Here is an 18927-nt window from a genome sequence, read left to right as displayed (position 1 = left end):
AATATTAAGACAGCAGATATGTACAATCATATCAGTGCACACATTCTACAGATTCTTCAACATACAGAATTTCAAAAGGAACACAATAAATTACGTTACTCTTGATAAGGACAATAAATAAAGTAGAATGCCCTGCAGCAATGAGGAGACACTCAAACAAGACAGGAATTAGAAATGACATGAAAATAATATTAATTGTTTGGATCACAGTTACATTTATGTACAAAGATTGACACATTCTACAAATTGCCATCATATCAGATGACATCTTTGTAGTAAAGGTAGTTGATAAAAAGCTTACTTTATCTGTTAGAGTTTTCTGTGTTTTTTGGGTTTTTTTTCTAAGAATTAGACAGGTAGAAACTAAGTATGTCTATGTGGCTAAGGGAAGTGACACCTCAACATTGAATGTCAGTGTACAGGAGGGTTCACATTACTAAGATAGCGTTTGTGTCCATTGGAGACAGTGTTGTCATACGCACAGGTGTATAACATTTTCAATGTTCTCCACATCAATGGGAGACTATACTTGTTACCAACTGGAGCCCACCATCAGTTTGTCTAGGGAGAGCTACAGGTATGTGGTGAGACTTGTGGTTTATGGGGAACGACAGGTATGTGATGGTGATGTTGGTACTCTGCAGTAGTAGCTAGTAGGTATGTGATAGTGAAGATGATGCTTTGTGGTAGTAGCTACATGAGGTGGTGAGGTTGGTATTTTGTTTTAGCTACAAGTAGGTAGTGATGAGGTTGGTGCTTTGCCTTGGCTACAGGTATGTGATGGTAAGGTTGGTGCTCTGAAGTAGCAGCTACAGGTATGTGATGGTGGAGGTTGGTGCTCTGTGGTAGTTACAGGTATGTGATGGTGGAGGTTGGTGCTCTGTGGTAGTTACAGGTATGTGATGGTGAGGTTGGTGGTCTGTGGTAGTTACAGGTATGTGATGGTGGAGGTTGGTGCTCTGGTAGTTACAGGTATGTGATGGTGAGGTTGGTGCTCTGTGGTAGTTACAGGTATGTGAGGGTGAGGTTGGTGCTCTGTGGTAGTTACAGGTATGTGAGGGTGAGGTTGGTGCTCCGTGGTAGTTACAGGTATGTGAGGGTGAGGTTGGTGCTCTGTGGTAGTTACAGGTATGTGATGTTGGAGTTGGTCCTCTGCAATAGCAGCTACAGGTATGTGGAGAGGTTGTCGACAGTGGCCAGCTGCAGGTACTCGGGCTCAAAGTTCCCCAGGCCCCCGTCTTTGTCCCTCTTTCTCTGGCGAGTGGAGAGGGTCTTCCTCTTCTCCAGGCCGCCTTTGCCCTGTGAGCGCTTCTCCAGACATGAGAGGATCATCTTGGCCAGGTCCTGCTGCAGCCTCTGGAAGTTCTCACTGTAGAGCCAGACAGAGCAGGGGGGATGGGGGGTGGAGTGAGACACTGGACACACGAGAAGACGGTGGTCATAGGTCATGTGAGGGCAACACTGGAAGAGCTCTGGAAAGGTGGACACTTGGTTTGAGAATATTGTGATGGGAGTTTGTGTACTGTATTTGGGGGGGGGCGGACGACTCACGCTGTTGGGGGTGTTGGCAGGTTGTAATCCTCCCCTGTAACTCCTGTTAACCAGTAGGTAATCTCTGTGCCTTTACCCTAAAACACAACAAGCGCGGTCGTGTCAGAGTCACGGAACATGCAAATCAGTGTATGCAAATCCACACACACGTGCGTGCGCACACTGCTCCAACACCCACCTTCAGGTACGTCTCCCCTCTCCGCTCAAACTCAAACTTGCAATCCGTCCTCTGGAGGATGCTGACAGTGGGCTCACTGACGTGGATCCGCAGGGCTAGGGAATGAACGAGAGGCTTGTGTGCTTTCTGAGCGCCTTGTTTTAAATACAAAAACGTTCCCCTGAGTGGCAAAGGCAGTTAACCCCTGATTCCAAAAACTGCTGTGGAGAGGGGCGGGTATTGTGAGGAATTTGGCTCATTGTCAGGGATTCAGCTGTTATTTCCCAAGTTGACCACCAGATGGCCTCATAGCTTCCTGTGTTCTATGTGTCATTTAGTCATCATCTTCCACCTGCGTTAATTGTTGGTTTCACCTGTGTTTTCTGTTGTTTAAGCCTTGCCCTTTGTCCACATATTTACTCAGTCTCGAGTTGCCATGCGTGGAATGTGTGAACTCTTGTACCAAGAGTGTTTTGTTTTTCCTCTTGAGTCTTCAGTAAAGGAGGCTTTATTTTCTTCGAACCAAACCTTTTGTGTCCTGAGTCATATCTGCACTTGAATTCTCTCTGCTCCTTGTTACACTAATAGCTCAAGCTTCTGTGGATTACTTAGCATCACAAGGATGCATCTATCCCCCACTCCTGGTACACTGTGTACGAGGGAAAATATTCATTTTCCATGAATGTGCATATGAACTGGGGAATGGAATTCATTTCGCCCTGTACTCTTGCTCTAGTTCAAAAGTAATCTAATTAGGCTGAGGCTCACATACAGTTGGTGACTAAAAACTTGGGTGAAAAGGGTGGAAAAAAATGCAGCATCTCAAATTTTAAAGTGAAAGCAAGGTGTGGTTTGTTCTGGATGGTGAGCGGTTGTGTGCAGCGGTAGAACAGGTGCTTACGTAGGCCCGTGGACTCCATACGCGAGGCAGTGTTGACCGTGTCTCCAAACAGGCAGTACCGTGGCATCTTGATCCCCACCACTCCCGCTGCGCACGGACCTACACAAACACACACAGAGAAGACATGGTGAGTCCACATTTCCAAAGGAGATCTTCCACCCTTGCCATTCACTGATTTGCTAGTCATTGACTGAAATGTTCATGCCTGGCTGTACCTGGCTTTCCTCTTCATTCCTGGCTTACAGACCACAATGACAACTCTTCCACTCTTAAATGTTCTTATACATAATACACAGGGTTATTGCATTATATTACATTATTGTCATTTAGCAGACGCTCTTATCCAAAGTGACTCACACAGGTTACAATTTTATCCATTTATACAGCTGGATATTTACTGAGGCAATTGTGGGTAAATTGCATGATTTCATAAATACATGCATTATTTCATTATTATATTACATAAGTCATGTTTTTTAGTGTCAGTAACATCCCATTTTTTCACGTATGTTATTTATACAGCACAATGTTTGGATTTCCCCATTTGCAGAAACCTGAAGAAAGTAAAAATCCCTGGTGTATGATGAGGGTCTCTTGAGGGTGTTTCTGTGAGGGAGGGCGGGGCACCGTGAAGGGGGGGCGGGCTCGGTGGTGTCGTACCGGAGTGCACGCCGATGCGGATCCACACGGGCAGCCCCGGCAGGTGCCGCAGCTGGAAGGTGCCCATGAAGGCCAGGATGTCCAGCGCCATGCGGGCGATGTCCACTGCGTGCCTGTTCCCATTCCTGCGCGGCAGCCCCGACACCACCATGTAGGCATCGCCGATCGTCTCCACCTAAGATGGGGGGGGGTTAGAGCGAGGGACAGGAGAGAGGACTTAAAGACGAGGGACAACACCCCTCCCGCCTTCATTTCCTCCGGTGTATTATTGTCACATTACATTACATTATTGTCATTTAGCAATCGCTCTTGTCCAGAGCAACTTAGATTAGTAACAATTTTTACATTATCCATTTATATAGCTGGATATTTACTGAGGCAAATCTGGGTTACATAACTTATCCAAATGTACAATAGCAGTGCCCCAGCAGGGAATCGAACTGGCAATCTTTTGGTTACAAGCTCTGCTCCTTACCACTATGCTACACTGCTGCCCCTTTTAAGTGCCACAGTGTTAAGTCACACTTTTTTTACACATACTGTAAAATCTTATAGCATATTATACTACCCAATTTGATATTTTATATTCTGTTTATTGCCATTATATGTCTATTTCATTATGAGCTCTCGTTAAACAAAGCACCTTCAGGCCTTTTATCAGTGACTTCTGAGACTCTCGTCTCTGCGTTGATACACACACGGCTTGGTGGCAGGTACCTTGTAGACGTCGTGGTGGTCAAGGATGCTGTCAAAGTTCTTGTAGATGTCGTTGAGCATGTCCACCACCTCTATAGGTGTGCTGTACTGGCAGAGCGTGGTGAAGCCCACAATGTCGCTGAAATAGATGGTCACCTCGTCAAACAGCTCGGGCTCCACACGCCCCGTCTCCTTCAGGGAGCGTACCACGGGCCTGCGGTACAGGGGAGCAGGGGGCTGTTATCACCGAGTGGAGCTGTTCTCTCTGTCTGTCTGTCCTTCTTTCTGTCTGGCTGTCCCTCTCTCCATCTGTTCCTCTTATTGTCTGTCTGTCCTAATCTCAGTTCGTCTTTCCCTCTCTGTCTGTCTCTCCCTGTCATTGTCTGTCTGTTCCTCTCTGTCTGTCTGTCCCTCTCTCGTTCTCTATTCTCACCCCCACCCCCCACTTCTGTCTATTTGTATGTCTCTCTATCTGTCTGAAATTTCCCCGCCTGGGGATCAATAAAGTGTTATCTTATCTTATCTTACACCCTCCACCCCCTGTTTTCTCTCTCTGTGACTGTCCCTTTGTGAGAGTCTCTTCTGTCCCTCTGTGAGAGTCTCTTCTGTGCACCCCCCTGCCTTTTTCATATACTCACCCCGGCAGCAGCATGAAGTTGAGCTGGTCGGCCCTGTCTCTCTCTGCCTTGTACAGCGCCGTCCGCTCCTCCACCAGGTACTCCAGGTTGCGGGAGTACATCTGCAGCCGGCGGATCAGGTTGTCCATGTAGCTCTCGTTGGCCTGGTTGCTCAGGTTGCTGGAACACAGCAGGGATCTGCTAGCAGTGCATCGTTTCACACTGTGACGGGTGCATCAATCATACACCTGCAGAGTACACTTGCAGCATATTTACACTCAAGGATACAGAGTCCCATTCAGAAACAAACTCCTTGAGAAGGCAGGGGTTACAGACGTGTGTGATGGGATGCATGATAAAATAATCTAAGTAATATACAGTGTGTATAAAGTGTCTCTCTTGACTGCTTTTTAGATCAGGGAATAATTTTCCAGTTTCTTTCCGACTTGGCCTTAAGTTTTCTGGTTTTTCTGTTCCCTCTGAAAAAACACTGTGCTCTATGGTAAGCACTTTGTGACAATTTCATATTGTTAAAATGTACTATAAGAAATAAAATCTGATCATTTTTTGATTGGTTGACTGATAAAAGGCAGTGGGCGGAGTTACAGAGGGAAACTCTCAGCATTACCAGAAGGGAAAGAGATGCCAGGCCACAGGCAGTGTGTAACACTTAGCTTGACACTGCCACGCAAGCCTACCTGAAGATCTTTCCCAGGAAGCTCTCTATTTTCTTGAAGTCAGGCCTCTTCTCTGGGTCCTCATCCCAGCAGCTTCTAATGAGTGTGTACACCTGAGACCGATGGACAGAGACACAAACACAGACAAGCAGAAAACACACAACATATATAGATTAGACATACACTGCACACACATGATGATTAGATACTCAGTGCGTTGTATATGTTACAGACACGTTAAAAGACGCAATTGCACAGAGTGTATTTGTGTAGACATAATGTGATCGGTCCTGGTTCTTTACATATCGATTGCATGTAATGTTGCTTGGCTCTTGAACTATGACGTCTGAATGATGATGCACGGGGAGCACAGGAGGGCACAGTCCGGTTACCGTACCTCCAGCTGTTTCTCTCCGGCAGACGTGAAGTTAAGATCGGGTCTGAAGAAAATGCTGGAGGTTGGGTACTGCACCTTGTGCATCTTCTCTGTAGAAGGCAGAGAGAGTGGGAGCAGAGAAAAACAGTCTGTGTAAGGAGATGGAAAACTGGAAAACAATGTGACCAATTATCCAGTTGCTATCAGTACTGGTGCAGCATAAGTCTCTGTTTGGGCTTCTTCAAATTTATAGTTTTTGCAGCGAGTTAATTGCAGCAGTTATTAAGGTATAAAGGGTAATAAGAAATAAAAATTGTTACACATTTGCTTAACTGATGAATGTAATTAAAATTGGCCAAAATATGACAAAATGTCTGATGTGAGTAGTTTGGACATTTTCATTGCTGTATTGTGAAATCAGAGTAAAGCTCATGGGATGAACAGACACAGAATAATTCTCTTTGGTTTTAGGTGAACAGATATTCAGCCCGATCATCTATAAATTCAACCAGATTAAACAAAAGTAAATAAAGTAATTCATGGACTGAATGAAGCATCTCTCTGACAAAGTCACATAATGTTACTGATTGCCTCACTGCATTGCAAATTACCATGTTTCAAGAGATAGTTCTTTGATACTTGCACCAAAAATGATGAATCAATAAATTAAAAAATAATGAATTGATACATTATAATGCAACAGCAATACTGGGGACTGCAGATGAAAATTAGCCTGAGGCTAACTTTGGTCCGATGCATCAAATGGTATCATTTAAGTTTAATATTGTACATGGTCCCTTATAAATAAATAAAATTAATAAATAAATAAAATATTTGGCTAATATGGCTGATATTCAGCATCATGAGGTGACTACTGCTTGGTCATATTGGGGATGAAGTTCGCACAATCCTTTTATTTCCAAACTCACAGTATGCAAATATTTATGTCTACCATGGTCAGGTTAGGTCAATTATGGATTATAAAAATATGAGTGTGAGCTGGATTTCTATTATCTGCACATGCAGAATAAAATAAAAGTGTTGCTATTCACCAACAGGGGTCACAGTTTGACTGTCCATGCTGTGTTTCTGGGCAGTAAAACAATGGCTTCATTGAACGGAGTGCAGGTCAAGCTTTCTACTCAGTCAGCATGAGGAGAACTGTCAGATCCGCGTTGAATTTGGCGTGATACGTCCCCGTACGCTTCACACACATAGAGTCAATGCCACAGCCTCACTGGGGAACAGCTGGGACAGCGGCTGGAGAGAGACTGCCGGGAGCGTTCCCTCTCTCTGGCCTCACCTGCTCGATCGGAGCAGCGCTCTGTATAGAACGGGCACTTTCTCAGGACGATCTCCTGAGCGATGATGGCGAAGCTGTACACGTCGCCCTTCTGGGAGATGCCCTCCTTGCGAAGATGCTCCGGGGCTGTCCACACATCTGAGAAGAGGGTGAAAAAAAGATGGAGGGATAGGATGGAAGGCAGGGAAAAGCACTTGGGAGAATGCGCAATTCCAAAAGCTTTAATTTCATACAGTAGTTAGGGTTCACTCAGTAACTGACTGACAGTTGTATATCTCTGTAAGGTACAACTACACAGCAAAATCACTGCATGCTGTGACATTATAGCCATCACACAGGACTACTGACAGATTGCTAAGTCTTGTAAAATCCTACATTGAATTTACCCATTGCTAAATTATAAATGTATGTATTTTGGCAAGAGATTCAACTCTCTCTTATTCTTACTCTGGTCTTTTTGCCCAAAATGTAAACCATTACATTTTTTTGTTTTTTGCTAGATGAAGTGTTGTATGGATTTCTTCTAAACACACACACACACACACACACACCTCGTTTCAGCCATGGTATCACTGTGAGCTTGCAACACTGGCCCATACTCTCTCCTCTGGTGGGAAAACGGAAGAGGATGCAGAGGGGTCTCACCTTTCCCGGGGCACAGGATGGTATTGAACCCAAAGTCCGTGATTTTGACCACCATGCGGTTGTCCACCACGCAGTTGGTGGATTTCAGACGGCCGTGGACTTCAATGTTGCTGGAGTGGAGGTAGGACATGCCCTAACGGGGACAGCTCATTTTCATAACAGCATTTATTTTTTTGTAGCAGAGATGCTCATTCAGTGGGCTTTTTGTAACTTCTGTAATTAGTTGATTTTTTTGAATGGATCAGGTTGTGTAATCATAGTCTGCTAAGGTTTACATTATTATTATCTATACTGATGTATGATTTAATATACATTTATGCGTAAACATATAAACACAGAAACACGCACATTGACAGTAAAGATGTAATTATGTAAATATCGTAACTGACCTTGGCAATGTCATACATGACAGAGATCTTGAACTCCCAGTCCATGAAGGTTTCCTCTGGGTAGGAGATTTTATCATTCAGCACATACTGCAGAGTAAAGAAAGCAAAGAGTTTGAGAGAGACAGAGGGAGAGTGTGTGTGTGTGTGCGCATGCATATGTGTGCGTATATACAGTATGTGTGTGCATATGTGTATGTGTTTGTGTGTGTGTGTGTGTGTGTGTGTACACGTGTGTGTATATATGTGTGTGAGTGTGTGTGTGTGTATGTGTGTGTTATCTTACCCTAAGGGATCCTCTTTCGCAGTACTCGAACACTCCAAACACTCCCTGCTCAAATTTCACCGTGCCGTAGAACTTGGTCAGGTTGTAGTAGTCGATATGCAGGAGCTGAGCGGGACAGAGAGCAAGACAGGATGAGTTTGAGAGAGACAGACAGAGCGAGAGGATGTGTGTGTGAGAGAGAGAGAGACAGCGGGCCAGACTGAAAGGCACACAGACAGTGAGATAGAGCAACATAGAGTGGGAGAGATACATAGACACTGCAGGTGACGAGAGATGCAAAGAAACACACTCCGTAAACAGGCCAAAGTGGCAGGAGCATGCGCAGAGTCAGCCCTCACCTCGTTCAGCTCAATTCTCTGACTCTCGCTGAAGTAGCCATCTGAATGCTTCAGCTCCTTCAGGATCACAATCTGAAACAGCGGTCACTGCATCAGTCCATCCTGCTACCGACTTTCCGATCATGACAACATATATTACAACCACACATACATATCATTACGACCATGTAATCAGTTCCAGCCTTCTTCCTATCTAGGAGTTTCCGGCGCTGTCTGCATTCATATACCGGCTATGGATGTTCTGCTTCTAACCTCACCCTTTCAGGAATGTACACAACAGCACAGCAAATCAGAACACGTGTAGCTTCGAAAAAGCAGAGACAGAACTGACAACACAAAGACACATGTCTGTGACCATGCCATACAGCTCATTGTGGTCACTGTATTCCCTGCTGAGGACTCCCCAGCACAGGGCCCTAGCTTCTGAAGCAGGCTGCTGTGACATCCGATCTGGCAGAATGCAAACGCGCACTGTGAGTGAGTACAGGTGGGTAGGAGCATGTTAGAAGACAGGGCAGGGCATGGATGTGAATTAAGATGTCGGAGGCACCTTTTTGTCATAGCGCCCGCGCCGGATTCGGTCGCTCCTGTCCTTCCTGTGGTCTTCATCGATCTAATAAACAAAGGGAGACAGAAAAAGATTGAACAGGAGCATTCTAGGAAGGACCCAGCAGACGGGGCTTAATCCACATATGAAAATAGTGGTCAATCATGTAGTCTGCCCAGAATCTCCACAGGCTTCTTCTGCACATTCTGAACATGCGGGTTGAGTGGGGCCTTCTGCAGTTTGGCTAAAATGCCCGTAAACCAGTTAAGAAGCGGATCAAGAACTGTATGATCAGGGGATTGGGTTTTTGTAGTCTCTGCTCTGATTGTGATAATGGTACAGAGGGTCTGCGGATGAGAGGAAGGAGCAGGGAAACCTGGGATGGGGGTGGGGGGGGATTAGTGGAGGAGGCATCAGTGGTGGGGCTTCACCTTTAAGGAGACCAGACTTCGCTCGCTGGGTTCCATCGGAGTGATCATGTCCGGGTGGATGTGGGACCATCCTTTATCAATCTTACGCTGTTTCCTGTTCTGTCTGTTCTGTCTGTTGGCCACACACAGGGTTAGCTAAGTGAATGCAGGCAAATGCCAGGCATCGCAACGTAATGACGAGGTTGCTGAGACAGAAGCAAGTCTTGGACCAGATCAGCAAACAACTGACAAACTTCCTAATGGCCTGGCAAAAAAGAGAATATGAATTGGGAGAGAGGTGTGGGTAGAGAGATGAGCTGAGATGAGTGAAACCCAGTCTTCCTCACCGGTAAAAGATGAAGGCAATGGAAGCCACCACCACCACAGTGATGCCCAACACGATTACGATGATGTCACGGTCCTGCAGTGGATCTGCAGATACACACAGGCTGAGATGAATTTCACCCTCTCGCTCCAGTAAGAACAACTATGGAAACACCAGCAACAACAACTACAGCTAGACTGAGAATAACAACACCAATAACTATGCTACACTGGGTGGCAGTGTAGCGTAGTGGTAAGGAGCAGAGCTTGTAATTGAAAGGTTGCTAGTTCAATCCCCCACTGGGGCATTGCCGCAGTACCCCTGGTCGAGGTACCAAACCCGCAATTGCTTCAGTAGATATCCAGCCATATAAATGGATAGCATGCAAAAATTCTAACCTATGTATGTCGATCTGGATAAGAGCATCTGTTAAATGCCAATAATGTAATAACAATATAAGTATGATAATTACAACAACCATTACAAAAACAACACAACAACTACAAATACTGCTACAATAACAACAGAAATACCAACAACTATGATAGTGCCAACAATAAGTACAACAACAACAACTATAATAATGACAGCAACAGCAACAAATGCAATAATAACAACAAAAATGGCAACATCAACAACTATAACTACGTTAACTACAATGACAAAAACAATAACAACAATAACAGCGACCAGCAATGCCATGGGACAATAGTGCAGTGGTCAGGCTAAAAAAGAGTTTGATCTCAATCCCATGGACGAGCATCCACAAACCCATACCTGCCACTGCTCTCCGTAGCTAATAACACACACACAGCACTGAAGGCTGAAGAGGGAGGAGCTGCAATCTGTAAGCCTGTACTGTACCGTCTGTTTCCTTAGCAGGGTTACGGTCAGCGGGTAGCTGGGAGTCAGACCAGACGAAGGATGGCTTGGTGTCTATGACTGTGAACGTGTTCGTGGCGGTGTCAAACTCAAACAGAGGTTTAAACTAAAGGGGAGGAAACACTTACAGTAAGTTGAAGCAGTACACAGGACCCTACCACACATTAACAACAGCCATAAATAAAGATTATTTTCATTTGGTTTTAATTATATAGCTAATGATACTATGGCTCAGACTTTGTGCATTTACAGCGATGTTTTTCACTGCAAAAGAAAAAAAAAAAATCAACGTACTCAAAATAAAATAATGACTGTCATTGACAAAATTACAATATTGATCACATCAGGTAGCTAATGCTTACCTGGCCGTCTCTATCTGTGTACAGCACTGAGAAATTCACATCCCTGTCTCCATGGCCATCCAGCCGGTAGTTGTCAAATAATCCTGTGGGCAGACACACGGAAATTCCTTACCATGCCCGTAACTAGCTATGAGGTCACAGAGGTCCGGACCTTGTTAATTTTTTTTGAGCTAAAAATAAAATTTGAAGCTAAATACGACTGGATAAAAAATCTGTAGCTGAGAACTTCTCCTGTGAGACAAGTGCATGCTTAATTCAGTTTAGAATTGTTATTTACTGTCTGCTGTGTGTGAGAGTTGTGAGAGAGGGCAGGAGCGCAGCCCCTTGCATCATCTGCACTTCCACTGACGGCCGCAATTGGAATTTACACACGCTGGCAGCAGCAGGTGGCTTGTGTGCGAACTGGTAGAATACCATTCAGTAAGACAAAGCAATGATCATTATGCCATTAATTGTGAGAAACGTTCAAAACAGTAACCTGGTACAGCATCTGGAGTGAAGGCAATTGTATGAAACATGTTAAATATGCGTACTCTGGCCACGATGAAGGCTAGGCTATTTCTTTCATATTAGTAGGCTATCTAACATTTCACACAATGCCATTGATTAAAAAACAGCTCATGTAAGCGACGGTATCAATAATAGTAAGCCTATGAAACATGTCAAAGCCAAATTTGGAAATGAATATAAGTGTATAATGACGTTAGCTTGTAATGGTGTTACTCTCATTTTTCTTTTATTTTTATAGCTAGCTAAGGTTACAAATAACCTAAGCTTAATTATCATGCTTCATACTGTAGACCTATGTATTTTGATGTTTGAGATAATGTTCTTACGATTTATTATTCATTCAGCAATGTGTACCTTACAATTAAAACACAAATAAAATTTGTTTCTTGCAAATACAACAGGTTTCTTTCTATGAATGTAATGTTTATATGTGTAATTTTGACAAAACCTAAACCCCCCCTGGACAACAACATTGACAAAACCTCAACACCACTGCCACCCCCGCCCACGACCTCACTATTTTTCAAACCTTGGTTACATCCATGTTCCTTACTGCTACCCTGTGGGCTGTTTTTAAACACCTCGCCACACAGCCCGTTGTGTCACTGTAAAACTGCATCTGTCTCATTTCAGTACGGCGTGTGGTCTCGTGTGTACCTGATCACACTGCCAAGGGGTGACAGACTGGCCCATCAGAATGTGAAGAAACACAGGAACCAAGAAAAGCGTGCTCATTACGCCACACAGTGACACACTGCCAGCACCAGCAATCAGCTCTCAGAAGCTGTGAGCGCATCGGCCGGCCACCATCGGCAACTCTGCGGCCTTGCAGCACGTCTTTCCGCTCGGCCTTACCGTCGAAGGAGATGTTCCTGAAGTAGTTGCTGTGCACGGATTCCAGGCCGGAGAGGTGCGGCTTCTCATTCCACACCTTCCTCATGATGTGACTGAACAGCAGAGCCCCGTCGTAATACGCCGCCACAAAGTCATTTATCTTCGCCATCTGAAGGAAGCAGGACGGGGGTGGGGGGGGGGGAGTGGGGGGTGGGAAAATGGGGGCAAGAAGGGAGACAAAGTGTGACTGTGGGGTGACTAGTGTGAAAATAAAGGTAAGGCTAGTCACCCAAATGCTGCCCTTTCAATTCCCAGGAGGGCGACTGCTGTTGTACCCTTGGGCAATGTTCTCAACCGAAACTGCCTCAGTAAATAGCCAGCTGTATAAATGGATAACATGTAAAGCGCATAAAAATGGTAAGATATGTAAGCCTTGCTGGATAACAGCGTCTGCTAAGAAAACATAATGCAAACGTTAATGTAATGTAAGGTAAAGTGCGCAGAGCGGACCTACTGCAGAGCTCAGAGCCCAGAAAGACATGCTAGCAGAAAGCTAGTCTGCCACTGCTCACATGGTCTCTACCCTCAGAGCAGATCTCTTTGTTGTACTTCCTCTATAAAAGGAATAACAGAAAAGGATTCCATCCTTATTCATGCCCTTGCTTATAAATGTACATGTTATGGGGAGTGGTCAAGCTATTTTACTTTATTCAGCCAAAAACACGCTATGTAGGCAGGTGTGGGCAGTAGCAGAAAACTCTATTGGCATTAGTGCATCAGCGGCCTCTGAGCTGCAAGTGACACCCAGTAAATTTCAACACAAACCACCTTACTGGGTAGCATAAGGAGAGCTCACATTCCACTTAATACTAACCATTATGAGGGCACCAAGTTAACGCCTTATATCAGAATGAGACTAACACAGGACCCCAGAGTGCACTGCTTTCACAGAACCAACCACAGATCTGCACCAACTTATTCCTGACTGCAGTGAAAAACATGTGTGGCCGAAAGCTTAGGAGCAAACATGCCAATCCCAGCATGGGACCGGTTCTTTGTTCATTTCTGCAGCTCAATAGGAAATCATGAATCACCAGCAACCAGTGCATGTTGATAATTCTGATCACCAGTTCAAAAAACAAAGAGGCCTGCGCTTCCTTCAGTGCAATAAAACAACAAACATTTTCATTTTTTGGTCTTACACAGTGTTAGCCAGCTGAAATGTTTAACTTTTTGGCAGATACTTTTGGTTTCTGTGGAACTACAAGTTTGAATAGCCTTCAGCCTTTTGTCCCTGTGTGGTCAGTGATTTCTCAACATGCCGTACATGCCCTTACAACCACACCCATACAGTATTTGCCATTAAAAAGTCTAAACATAGAAACCTAGGTTATATTTCAAGTACAGTATGATTGTGGATGGTCAATTTTTTCACATACAGTTTACTGTGTCTGACAGGTAATAGACAATGACAAGGGTCACTCAAAACCTGAGAAGTGGCGGAAAAGGGGGAGAGTGTTGACACAACTGAGAGAGAGAGAGAGGGAGGGAGAGATGGACAGCACAAAAGCAGCTCACCGTGGTGTTGTCAATGTGTTCGAAGTCACTTGTGTTCTTTCTCTCGGGCATGGTCAGCACAAGAACATTGCTCATGGTAGCGTTGGATGTGATGTTGGAGTAATACCCACGGCTGGTGAGGGGGAAATACAGCATGATTATAGTTCGTTCTTCTTTTTACTATTTTTATTAACAGGGCATCAGTGCGCTGTAGTGGTAAGGAGCAGGGCTTGTAATCATGAGATCACTGGTTCAGTTTTCCACTGGGGCTCTGCCGTTATATCCTTGGTCTAAGTACTTAACCCGCAACCCCGTAACTGGATAAAAGGGTACAATGTAAGAACTGTAACCTATGCAAGTCACTCTGGAAAACAGAATCTTCTAAATGACAATAACCCATTTATTATTACCATCCTTATCACTACAAGCAGCAACATCATGGCTTGCAATTAAATAAAAACAAATGACGAACAAAAGAAGAAGTGGACTGACTTGTAAAGGTCAATCAGAATGAAGACAATCTCAGGGGCTATCTCAACATCCTTGGTCAGATTGAAAATGTCTTCTGGGCTGCCACAGAGAATAAACACTGCACAGAAAAAGAAACAAAAATCATTTCTGAACATCTAATATCTGTTTGATAAGTGGATATGTCTGTTTCATAAGTGTGTGTAAGTGAGAGAGAGAGAGAGAGAGAGAAGGCGTGTAACTCTTGTGTATCAGCGGATGAACAGGTGTTGCATGAGTGAACACATCCTGTTACACTCACACATCCTCTCGCACTCACACACCGTACACTGCCGTAGTCTAACTGCTAACTCCCTCTGCCTTAAGGAATATCACGCAGCAGTATAACATTGTGGGTAAGAAGCAGGGAAGGGAAGGCAAAGTAGGACCCCTCATCAGGTACAGACAAGGTGTGCATTAAATGTATATGAGTGTACGAGTTAAACTGACAATGAGTCTTACCAACAGACAGGTCAGAACACAGGGACGGTGCAGCGAGAAAGAGAGGAATGTGTAGATCTCTCTTCGGGGTGCTACTGTAGCACAGTGGTAAGGAGCATTGATGAAGGGTAGGGGCACGCAAGGGACGTACCATTGCTGTGTCTTGCTGTGTTATTTAAGGCGGAGTGAAGGGCCTCTGTGCTTCGCAGAACGTTCCTCTCAACCACTGTAGCAAAGTGGGCTGATCCCGCCTCCAAAGCATTGGCGTACCTAAGAATTGGGAGGGGGGTGCAGGGACGGAGGCAGTGCAGTGACCACCAGCTCATATGGAACATCACTCTGCACATACTGACAGACTCCAAACAGCTCTGCTTTCCAGCTGATAAAATGTACTTGCAGTGCTTCCTACCCCAACAACCTTGATTATATGACACCATGAGATTACTCAAACTTCTTCCACCACTGCAAGGTGTGTGTGTGTGTGTGTGCTTGTGTAGGCATGTGTAATAAACTCACCAGAAGCAGTCCTCTGAGTTCTCTGCCTTCTTATAGACAAATGCCTTCTCCCATTTTACTGGCTTGATGTTGTCGTTGGTGAACGCCCAAAAATGAACAAAGAAGTTGGAGATTTTACGCGCAGGGGGCAGTAGGCGGGTAAGGTTGTCCTTGAAGTCGCATGACAACCCAAAGCTACCGGCGGAGATTATGGGCATATTCAGATTCAATCCAACCTCCAGACTGAGACAGAAACGAGGAATTACACATACATTTACTCATATACATATATCACTACACACCCCTATATGTACACAAGCATACTGTTCATATTTTATTCAACTGTACTCATTGCACTACCTGTATTGTGAGAATAGTGAAGTGTATGAGAATAGAACTGTGGGCACAGCAGTGAAATACAGACGCAGGTAGAGGTGTGGGAATAGGAGTGAAAAAGAGACACAGGCAAAGGGATAGGAATAGACGTGAAACAGAGAAACAGGTAAAAGTGTGGGAATAGGTAAAACAGAGACACAGGTATTGGTTGGGAATAGCAGTCAAACAGAGATACAGGTAAAAAAGATAGGAAATAGGAACAGCCATGAAACTGAGACAGGGGTAAAAGAATAGGAATAATGGCGAAACAGGGATACAGGTAATGGAGTGCGAATAGCTGTGAAACAAAGACACAGATAACAGGGATGGACACAGCAGTGACAGAGAGAGAGAGAGGGAGGGAGAGAGAGAGAGAGAGAGAGAGAGAGAGAGAAATGTCAGTGGTCCCATACTCCCATACTCACTCCACCATCTGGAAAGTTGCGTAAGTGCAGGTTGGTCCAAGCAGAGCACATCCTAACTCCTGCTTTTTCTGGAACACACAGGGAGGGGGTTGAGGGTGAAGACCATACAGAGACAGATAGGGGCAGACACTAAGATGGACAGCTGCATGTATACCCAGTTACTGTTCTTCATTACTAGCAATATAATTTGACTCATTTTGACTCAGTGGACCAGACAGGGCAGACTAAGTTGGACTGGACAAGAATGCTATAAAGTAAATCCTTTCAGGTTGAAGGACCTGGGTGCAGACCAGAATGCCAAACCAGGTATTTATTATCTATTTGACACCAAGCCTAAAAAAAAACAGTTGCAGAAGAAGCACTGACAAAATCCAGGCTCTGACAGGCACTGGGCTAGATCTACAAGATTTCATTCATAGAGTTTTACCCAAAAGACCTGTGAGCCATTCTCGTAATCACATGGTGATCTTTGATATCTGTGACATCTTTGACATCTGTGATATTTTCTGGGTCTAAACTTCATATATTTCCCACAAACACAATCCCACAATCCCAATTCAATCTTGCTTTTCATGTCCTGTTCCACCAGTGGGTGCTACAAAATATTGGTGACTGAGGTGAGGGCCCCCCTGATTGAGGTGAGCCCCCCGCCCCCCCCCCCCCCCCCACACACACACACACACACACACACACACACACACACACACTCACACTCCCTCCTCCCAGAATTTCAATGCAAGGTGCTTTGAGATCTTCAAAAAGCATTATATAAATGCAATGAAATGCAGTATGCGGTGGTCAGTGGAGGGCAGGTGTTGATTTACCCCTATATGAAATTGCTCCTCGTGTCGTTGGGTACACAGGCGCGCAAAAAAGCGCACCTATTACTGACCTGCCCAGGCTCTGTACAGCTAACAGCAAATCGGCAATAGGAGATGGGGAGCTGTACTCACACTTAGGGAGTTCACTGTCTCCACCCCTTCACAGGTACTGCTCCCACAGCCTTTTCGTCGGTACAGATTGGTTCTAAACCCACAGTAATTGGCAGTCAGATTACGGCCCGCACCTGAAAGCATAAGTAACGGGTAGGCGGGGCACCGGGATGGAAAGAGTTAACAAACTGTCGGCAACTGGTGTATTGGTGGTGAGGCACGTGCATTGAATTGTCAAACACCACAGAGCTGGACGAAGTCATATCATGAGTTCAATCACCAAATGGCCTGAAATGACAAAATAATAATAACTAGTTTATAACATAATGAATGTGACCTTTGGGGTGTTAAATATATTCAAGTCTAAGTATCATTCTTTCTTTTATGGGAATCACAGAAAATAATGCCTAATAATAATAATAATATAGCTACGATTATATTTCTACATCGCATTGGTTAATCCGTCTGTACAGTGTATCGGGTAAAAAATAAAACGGCGGATGTTACCTATAGGTCCGTTTAGGTCGTTGTCGTAATCAACTGCATTTCTTACGGCCGGTTCCACACGTTTCATACTCCACGGTGAGGTATCGTCTTCCAACAGCACCACGTTGAGTAAATATGGTCCATCCAGGCACGACGCGTTCACCAAAACACTTCGGACAGCAACCAGCACCAGAAAGCACGTGAGCGACCACCAGCGATCGCTCCTCATTTTGGAGAAACTTCTTTTTTCCTCAGTCTGTCAACCAACCCAGTCTGTTACTTCCTTTTATTTTTCAACAATGCTTGTCAAAAACAAGACCCGGAGCTTCCGCCAGTATTCCGAACGCACGACGTGTGAGGCGTCGTTGAATCTTTTCTTAGATGTGTTTGTTCAGTATGGCGGTTTTGTGAGGAGTGACAAACGCCGTAGTTAACGACGGCAGAAACTACAATTTATGTCAGTAAATTTATTCCTTGGTAATTGTAGATCAACGTAAAAATGCACAGAGCACAACAGCAGATATCACGCGTCATTTAGAATACCAGAGTCATTATTCTTTTTAAGTCGATTCTTTTCAATCACTTTTTACAAGAAACATATTCTTTCTGATAGACGATTTGTTTTAAATCGTACCATTTCTGTCCTCCGGTTAAACTGTTTGCGAAAAGGAAAATATGAACATGTATTAATCATTGAAACAAACGCGTAGTAATCCACATGTTGGACGCCTGAACCGCTACAAAAAATCCTGCAAAATTAGTTTTCGATAATCCCCAATTACAATTTGGTGTCCAGATCCAGTGAAAAACAACTCCATTTAGAAAGAGGAAAATCCCAGGTGAAACTCTTAGCTCCAGTTCACTCTTCCACTTCCACTGGGACGGCAACAAATGTATGAGCTCTACTTAGCAGCGTATTATCGTATAAATAAACCAAATTAAATTAGCACCAACACTATTTTTGCAAAAACAACGGGAGAGAATACGTGTTAATTCACACCTCTGGCTTGTTCCTCCTCAGACTACCACCCTTTCCTTTCTCCGCGTTAATGAACAACCGAGACCAAGAGTACAAGGAGGGGGTGTACTTAGTCAACATATTCTAGCATGCTTCAATGTCTGTGCAAACTAATGCACATTTCAGACAAGTTAACGCTGCCGTACACGCTGCTATTGAACATGTTGTTCTGGAGAGTCAATATGCAACACAACGATATAATTATAGATTTATTTAATTTAAGGCGTT

The 18927-nt window shown here is 44.4% G+C and overlaps 1 protein-coding gene across 1 annotated transcript; it reads right to left on the bottom strand.

Moving 5' to 3' along the window:
* Positions 1–570: 570 nt before the first annotated feature.
* Positions 571–17910, bottom strand: si:ch73-139e5.4 (heat-stable enterotoxin receptor). The gene is made up of 27 exons (XM_036522924.1): positions 17703–17910; positions 17217–17329; positions 16264–16331; positions 15485–15706; positions 15120–15238; positions 14513–14609; positions 14042–14153; positions 12485–12632; positions 11120–11202; positions 10740–10863; positions 9898–9982; positions 9572–9674; positions 9144–9206; positions 8594–8665; positions 8256–8360; positions 7973–8059; positions 7584–7716; positions 6939–7076; positions 5657–5745; positions 5281–5372; positions 4604–4762; positions 3987–4179; positions 3270–3444; positions 2610–2708; positions 1730–1824; positions 1552–1628; positions 571–1369 (listed from the first exon to the last, which is right to left on the bottom strand). The coding sequence occupies exons 1-27, from the start codon at positions 17908–17910 to the stop codon at positions 1165–1167; spliced, it is 3264 nt and encodes a 1087-aa protein (XP_036378817.1). The 3' UTR covers positions 571–1164.
* Positions 17911–18927: the final 1017 nt, after the last annotated feature.

This window comes from Megalops cyprinoides, chromosome 1 (assembly GCF_013368585.1).
Source record: "Megalops cyprinoides isolate fMegCyp1 chromosome 1, fMegCyp1.pri, whole genome shotgun sequence".
Classification (NCBI taxonomy): domain Eukaryota; kingdom Metazoa; phylum Chordata; class Actinopteri; order Elopiformes; family Megalopidae; genus Megalops; species Megalops cyprinoides.
The sequence above is the reverse complement of the archived record's forward strand: the minus strand, read 5'-3'. Positions and strand labels throughout refer to the sequence as shown.

Excerpts from the sequence above, each read along its gene's own strand:
- si:ch73-139e5.4 (XM_036522924.1), bottom strand. The coding sequence starts at position 17,910 with ATGAGGAGCGATCGCTGGTGGTCGCTCACGTGCTTTCTGGTGCTGGTT. Across the intron at positions 15,707-16,263 it reads GCAACTTTCCAGATGGTGGA|TCTGGAGGTTGGATTGAATC; the intron begins GTGAGTATGGGA and ends TTTCTGTCTCAG. Across the intron at positions 15,239-15,484 it reads AACTCAGAGGACTGCTTCTG|GTACGCCAATGCTTTGGAGG; the intron begins GTGAGTTTATTA and ends CCCAATTCTTAG.